Here is an 8,110-nt window from a genome sequence, read left to right as displayed (position 1 = left end):
CTTAAATTCATTTTAAATGATTAAAATATATAATTTACAAAATTTGATTTCTTACCCCTCAATTTTAAATAATAAAATACTTTTATCAATTTTCTATTTAAAATTATTATTGTTATTTTGTTTATAAGATAAATAATTAGATTTATGAAAAATTATATATATTATACAAAAGTGTACATGGAAAATTGAAAATTTATCATAATTTAGGTGTCAAATGACGAGTTAGAACATATATAAGTGGATGTTATCTAAGAATGTGACTCATCATCTTTATTCAAAGAAAACCAAACCATCTAAAATTACTAATAAGTACTCGACACATGCATGGAATCAAACTAAACAACTAAAATTACAATCCCCATTATAAAATTATATTTATATAATTGGTATAAAATTATATTTATATATTTTTTTTTCAATTTCAATCAATTACCAAGTAAACATGACAAAACGATATTTATATAATTTGCATATATAATTGAACCATATAAATAAAAAAAATACTTTTTAATTTACAAGAACGCTAACTTCTCAAAAACCACTTTGGTTAGTTATTCTACATCTTTTGTTAGACTTTGACTTAATCTTAGGGTGTTTGATCCAATTAATATTTTAATATGAAAATCTATAGCTCAAATAAAATATACTTCTATTTTTATATAAAAAAAATTATGGCTAAAATAATGCAAGTAACATGCACTATAAAAATTATTATGGATATTTTCATGTTAAATGCATCAGGGACGAATCTACGAACCCTCTTTTTCGTTATAAGCTCAAAATTCATCGTGTCTAGTGGTTCGCTGGCGTCCTATGAATCTCTGGGCCAATAAATTGTTATCTGTTACAGTTATTTTGGTCTTTGGGATATTCACGTCCCATAATTTTCATCCGTTGGTACTAAATCTGGGCTTCTTGGCAGTTGCAGTTGCATTGGGCATGGGTTCCATGAGCTAAGAAAGACCTTGTCTTCCGACTCTTTGACTGAACTCGGACGTCTTTCAACAGACACCTATGAGTATTGTTCTTCACTATTTATTCTCCACCTGGGCAGTTGAATCGATCATGGAAACTGCGGATTTGAGGAATCAGGGATCGGATGTGTAGGAGACTCGATCCCCTGTCTCATGTGCAGTAAATGTTTGAATTCTAGCCAATTGATCTGTGAGTATTCTGTTGGGTTTGTGGGTTTTCGTTGCAAACGATGGAGAAGGGCTCTCGACTTCTAAATGGGGATGCGGAAAAGACAGAGAACGGCATGGAAGGGGATTTTAAGGGCGGTCAAAGCTCCAAAAAGGAGGGGTTTTTCAGGGCAGACAAGATTGATCTGAAGAATTTAGATGCCCAGTTAGAGAGACATCTGTCGAAGGTATGGACTCTGGAGAAGGAGGCCAACAGACCGAAGGAGGACTGGGAAATCGACCTTAAGAAATTGGTTCTCAAGGGTAAGATAGCCCAGGGTGCTTTTGGCAGCGTATATAGAGGAGTCCTGGATGGTCAGGACGTTGCAGGTATATGTGTTCATGATTTTTTTCTATTGTTTTGGGCATATTATAGTGCTTTTCTCTTTCTGCATACCTTTTATTTTGGTATTTTATCGTGTTCCTTTCCTTCTGCATACCCGTATAAGTAGGGACTATTCTCAGAGCTGGGCTAATGTGCTTTTTTCATGCCCTTTTCGAATGACTTTGTTGAATCATTTTGAGTAGTGTAGTTTGGAGAATACTAGGTCTCATCATCTTGAGCAAATAGTATGTGACTATTTCATGACGCCTGAAAAATTGTAAATGGCCAGAGATTGCTAGGTTTTATCACCTTGAGCAAATAATAAGTGTCTATTTCATGAGGATTCAAAATTTGTAAATGGCTGTTGTAGAGCTCGCAAGCTATGATAAAAAAGGTAATTCTTAATAAACATAAAGAGATACATTACAACCCTTAACATTGTCATCCAAACTTCTTTGTGAGATAATTCTAGTCAAATAACTTGTTCTATTATAGAAAGAATGAATACGACCTTCTTGAATTTATTGTTATGGTATAGTGAGTTAATTATGAACAAACTCAACTCTTTTTTGTGATTTTTTTTTATACTGTACAGAGAAAGAGAAAGTTTCACCTTGTTCATTGGGTATTTATGAAATTTTGAAATTTTAGCAATTTGGGTTGTATTAAATTCAGTATAGATTTATCTTAACTAAAGATCTAGTAAGAGTCAAGACGGATCTAATCTCTTGAGGTAAAAAATTCTTTTAGAGATGTTTGCACTCTCTATATAGAGATAAAACCCGTGTAATTTTTCATTGTTTATGTTGCATTCTTGAATGTATCAAAATTTTCTTAGACATAAAATACTAAGATTCCTTAAAATGTTTTAAGTATAACAAATAATTTTTTTTTTTTAAATTGCTTTATATAATGTATATATAGTGTTTTTTCTTTCTTCAACTTTGAACTATTTTATTTCCCTATAAAGTTGATATAAGATTATGTTGTTTTATATGGGCATCTAAATATTTTATTAATGGTCAAGAATGAGAGTGAAATATTTTTACCACTTCTCCTTAGTATGGACATTTAAGGTGTGAGAATGAGATTATTGATGTTTTATAATACTTTTAATTAAACAAGCCAAACACTTGTATTTTTTTTTGGTTTTTTTTTTTAATCATCGATCGGAAAACCTATCATAACTCAGTTGTCAAACTAGCAGTGAGGACAACTTGTCAAACTACCAGTGAGGACAGCCATCACTCGCTGCTATCGGCTAATGCAAGTTGACTCATCACTGTTATTCAAGGAAAACCACGCCACTTGGAATAACTTGCTGGTGGTCCGTAAGGGGGTTGGGTCTTGGGCTGTTAACCTGTTTCCTTGCGTCCGATGAAGACGAGCTCTTAGCCAAGCAAAAACAGTTTTAGGGCATACTCCAAACCCTCTTTTTTATTATATCTGACTTTTAATATATATATATATATATATATATATCGATAGATATTTTAAATTTTAAAAGGACATGTGTCAACTTCAAGTTTAACACAGACATACTTACACATCTCTATTATTTTACTGGGCTGTAAAATGAGCATCTCAGCTAGTTAAAACTACTTGGGAAAATTTCCACATCAATCAAATGAAACTATAACTTTGAGCGAAACATTGTCAGATTTGGGATAGAATTCATGATAGAAAAAGACTGAGTTTGTCCACTTATTAACTTCCTCCCAGATGAAAATCCAAGTCCAAGTGACCCTTATGCCAATCATGCCCCTTACTCAAAATCTGAAGTCATGTCAAGGCAATGAATCTCACCATTTGGTAATTTAAGTTTTCTTGGTAATCCCTCCTTACTAAGCAGGTTTAATCTAAGGATCTTGTCATTTTTCATAGGTATAGGACATAGGATCAAAGTTCCCTTCTATATTAGAGAAGGGAAAGTTGTTACAATTTGTAATATTTTTTTGGTGATAGGTTTTGCATGTGACATAGAAATGGAAAAAACGTCAGAATTAGGACTAACATTAACAAGTTGATTTGTACATTTTTAGCACCCCTGCAATATCTTCCATGCTTGTACTTAGCAAACTATGGCTTATAGTGCGTTTGTTATGCAAAATATAATGAATTGTTTGCCATCATTATTGGCTTGAAATGGAGTGCAAGTGAACAGCTACCCAAATGTAATTCCATCAGTATTTTGCAATTAAGACAATTTTTGGTTTTGATGGTGCTTATTGCTGAGAACTGCTCAACATTGTTCTCAATTTCCACAATTATGTAAACCCTGAAATTTCAAATAAAATATGCCCAACAGTCTAGGATGATACACATGACAATGTGGAACCTTGGATATTGTCTTCCTGGGATGCATAAAGAGACGTGCGAGCATAAGCTTCGCTAGTCTATTTACTGTAACGTCTCTTGTGGGACTTTGCTTCTTGTTCTCCAGCTCTAGATGTTTCTTTTTGTTTTATCCAAATCCGAAGAGGGGAAAGGTCTTTATATTCAATATTCTACCTAAGAAGTTAAGGAAGAAAAACCAACACAAAATCTGTAAACAAGAAACAACGTTCACGAATGAAAGCCCAAGGTTGTTTTATTGAATGACAATGTTCACTTTGCCTCAGTGACTGTTTACAAATCATGATACTGGCTTCAAACTTCAGATAGCTTTGTGATGTTCCCTTATTTTTCCAGTCTTGTTTATATTTCCTTGAGGTTGAATAAAGGCTGTGGCATTAGGTGTCTTCCCCTGCACTTTCCTCAATATCCATGGGAAGTTGCAAATTGCAGCATTTTGGTCTGAAATTGCTTGTACTTTTAATGCTGTTGTTGAGTTTTGCGCTCTAAGTTTTCAACACTTGCACATGCTAGTTCAGTGATTCACTACGATTGTTTCTCTGATAGTTTTGTATTTGGTGGCTTTGTTGTTTGATGAGTTTTGTATTTGGTGGTTTTGTTGTTTGATGAGTTTTGTATTTGGTGGCTTGGTTGTTTAACTATTTGGGTTTCAACCTTAATTTACTGTTAACTTTTATTCCTTCTTTTTGCCATTTAGTAAAACTGCTCGACTGGGGAGAAGAGCAAACGAAATCAGAAGCTGAAGTAGCTGCATTAAGATCTGCATTTCGTCAAGAAGTGGCTGTATGGCATACACTGGACCATCCCAATGTAACAAAGGTATTATGCACCTTCATTGTTGAATGAGGTTTTGGAGTGTATTTCAGAATCGTTGGAATCAAGTTGCTCATGAATGTAATTTATTTTTGTTCATTGAACGTCTTTATACATTGCCTGACTGCATTTACTTTCACTGCAAATGCACTTTTTCTGCTTTAAACTTATTGTGAATGGGTTTGTATCTTAAGTCTTTTCAATCTTATGTCTCAGCAGTAGTTCTATAACATCAGAGAAGAGGGCTCTAAGCATGCCTTTCAATTGGTGTTGCAGTTTCTGGGAGCTTCAATGGGTTCATCAGATCTTAATGTGAATCCAAATGGTGCTGAAGGTAGCATTGAAGGTCCACCCAATGCTTGTTGTGTTGTTGTAGAGTATCTTGTCGGAGGAACACTGAAGACCTACCTTATAAAAAATCGAAGAAAAAAACTCGCTTTTGATGTTGTAATCCAGTTAGCTTTGGACCTCTCAAGAGGGTGAGTTTGTGTCATAATCTTTGAAGGCAATTGACAAATTGCAACTATTATTATAATTAACTTTTGCACTATCGTGTTAGTGTGTCCTTTGGTAATTGAAGATTTAATTTTAAATAGCTATGTATCTTGATAATGTTTGTAAAGCATCTTTTTATACTTGTATCTGTATTTAACAAACTGACAACCATGATTTTGCTATTCAAGTGGTATCTATTCTAATTTAACAAGTTATCTCTATTTCAGGTTAAGCTATCTTCAATCAAAGAAGATAGTTCATAGAGATGTTAAAACAGAAAACATGTTGCTGGACAAAAACCGAACACTCAAGATAGCAGACTTTGGTGTGGCTCGCGTTGAGGCTCAAAATCCGAAGGACATGACTGGTGAGACAGGAACTCTCGGTTACATGGCACCAGAGGTGCATGACAAACTTGATTTTATATCTTTTTCAAACAGAGTTTGTTGTTTTTTGTGGAATACATTTTATCCACGAACTTACGTGATCTAGATAAATTCTCAGGGTATAACATAGGCTAGGTTCAAGGAGTTGTTAATATTTTGTTTTTGCTTTGGCAAACAATTAATTCATCAATCATGCAACCTTTATTGTTATACTGATGCTACATCTTGCAAACATTGATGTTTCAAAGCTCATTTCATCACACTGCTCAGCTGCTTAGGCTTTGAAACTGGTATCTTTGTTGATTAGATAAATGTCGATGTTAATGTTGAGATATCTACCACCAGGATAAAGAGCAGGTTTACCGAACTGACATAAATGCCTCACTTATTGGTAGGAAAAGAGTGATCTTAGTCATTTAAAGAACAATGTCTTATATTGGCTTTACCCAACTTGAGATAAATGCCTTGTATTTCAAGAAATAGTGTAGCTGAATCAACAATAATATCTCACTAGAGAAGCAAGAAAGAACAAACTCAGCACAAATAATTCTGAAGAGCTTTATCATTCTCAAATAATTACCTCACATTGGTAGCGAGAGCCTTACTCCAAGGTAATTAGGTTACCCATGATGTTCCACTTTCCAGTGGTGCTCATGACCCAACCACAGTAGCCAAAACCAAATTACATAATGGTGAAACCCGTATCTTTTCATCAATAATTTCATCCATCCATGCTGTAAAAATATGGGCCGCATGTCAATCATTGTTGAATTGAAATGTTAGAAAAGTAACCAGATGCACTTAAATGTTTGTAATCAAAATTTACATGCATGACTCTCAGTTAACGAATTATTATAATACTATTTTACTAACTGAAACATATAATTTGGTCTTGTTATCATCCCTCTAGTCTTTCAAAACCTTGAAATTGTTATGTACCTGTTGACGGCTTAAAAATTCATCAACTCTGAATTGTTAATGATGTGGATGAATTAATCTCTATTCTGGTTTTTTATTCTGCAAAGATCTTTGTGGGGTGACAATGCAACTTCAATTTCATCTTGTCTTTTTCCTTGATTCTTATTTATATTGCTTATCACAGAGTGCACTACTGATTATAGTGAGCTGATTCAGGTCCTTGATGGAAAGCCGTACAACAGAAAATGTGATGTTTACAGCTTTGGTATCTGTCTATGGGAGATTTACTGCTGTGAGATGCCATATGCGGATTTGAGTTTTGCAGATATGACCTCTGCAGTTGTTAAACAGGTGAGTCATTATCACATTGACTCTTTAAAATAATTTAAGATTTAGTGTCTTCAGAGTTCTTAGTCGCATGAATTAATTTTGTGCCACTTAATTTATGTCAGAATCTGCGGCCGGAGATTCCACGATGCTGCCCCAGTGCTCTTGCAAATGTGATGAAAAGATGCTGGGATGCAAATCCTGATAAGAGACCAGAGATGGATGAGGTGGTTCGAATGTTAGAGAATATAGATACGCATAAAGGTGGAGGAATGATCCCTCTTGATCAACCTCAGGGCTGTCTCTGCTTTTTCAGGCACCGTGGTCCTTAACTCATATGCTTAGAAACTTGGTAGAAAGGCTTAAAAACCTTTCTATTAAAAGCGATAAACAGGGGGACAATTTTTTCATTGGTTCATTCAGATAATGTTGCATATAATAGCAAGTATTCTTAAACATGTTACATGAAAGGGTTTTCATTGAAAATAATCAGTTTGTGTACACATAATTATGTGATTTTCTTTGTAAGACCAGATTGAATCTGGTTCAGCTATGTTCCAGATAGACCAGATTCAGTCTACTGGTCCGGATTCGGTCGTGTCATTTGTAGTTATGTTACTATGATTTTGGGTCAAGCTCATAGCATGATATTGCCTTTGAAATAAATTATTCATCATTTGAAAAATACTTCATAGTCCATTTTCTATCTTTGGGTGCAGCTAACCTCCAGTGATATAAGAAAAAGGGTCTCTGTTTGTATGTAATACAGTGTTATGTTACTTACAGTTATAGTTCACTGTTTTGAACATACACACATACGTAAAGAGTCAAGACAGATCTGTCCATCTATTGGTTGATTTATATGGGGTTATAAAGATAGTGAAACTGCCCTATTGGCTGGCAAGGTGATCCCCATGGGTCTGTCTTTTGGCAATTCTTACTGAATATGTGTTTGTCCACATGCAAATAGATAGCTGTACACATTACACAGGAAGACTATTATGGGCCTATGTCAAGTTATTCACATGATACAATAACTTTATGCAAATCATTATATAATTAAACTTTCAAGTAGCTTTTCTATCCTCGGACTGATCTTCGTGCCTAGTGGCTCTATAGGATCCATGCTGGGCAAACCCTTTTCCCTGTATGTCCAGAGGGCTGACATTGTACAGGCCAGATGTTCAGGGTTAAAAAGGCCAGATGGTCGGGGTTAAAAATCCCATTGGTGTGAGGCTAAACACACACATGCTATCTCTACCTATATATGTAACTCCCAACCGTATTCATCCAAATGCTTGTACGGATGT

General features: G+C 34.6%; 1 protein-coding gene across 1 annotated transcript; it reads left to right on the top strand.

Moving 5' to 3' along the window:
• Positions 1-731: 731 nt before the first annotated feature.
• Positions 732-7,487, top strand: LOC149260570 (serine/threonine-protein kinase 52-like). Its single transcript, XM_089420863.1, has 6 exons — positions 732-1,511; positions 4,559-4,680; positions 4,951-5,153; positions 5,397-5,571; positions 6,690-6,824; positions 6,926-7,487. Exons 1-6 carry the CDS (start codon positions 1,205-1,207, stop codon positions 7,130-7,132), a joined length of 1,149 nt encoding a protein of 382 aa, XP_089276989.1. The 5' UTR covers positions 732-1,204; the 3' UTR covers positions 7,133-7,487.
• The last annotated feature ends 623 nt before the right edge of the window (positions 7,488-8,110 follow it).

The sequence above is a fragment of the Pinus tabuliformis genome, chromosome 6 (assembly GCF_031772625.1).
Source record: "Pinus tabuliformis cultivar Carrire ecotype Pingquan chromosome 6, CPIR1, whole genome shotgun sequence".
In the NCBI taxonomy this organism is placed as follows: Eukaryota; Viridiplantae; Streptophyta; class Pinopsida; order Pinales; family Pinaceae; genus Pinus; species Pinus tabuliformis.
Note: the sequence above shows the minus strand (reverse complement) of the source record. Positions and strands in the feature narration are given on the sequence as shown.

Bases quoted from the DNA above. Each gene is read 5' to 3' on its own strand.
- LOC149260570 (XM_089420863.1), top strand. From the start codon at position 1,205: ATGGAGAAGGGCTCTCGACTTCTAAATGGGGATGCGGAAAAGACAGAG. The intron at 1,512-4,558 runs GTATATGTGTTC...TTTGCCATTTAG, and splicing joins GGATGGTCAGGACGTTGCAG to TAAAACTGCTCGACTGGGGA. The intron at 5,572-6,689 runs GTGCATGACAAA...GAGCTGATTCAG, and splicing joins TCGGTTACATGGCACCAGAG to GTCCTTGATGGAAAGCCGTA.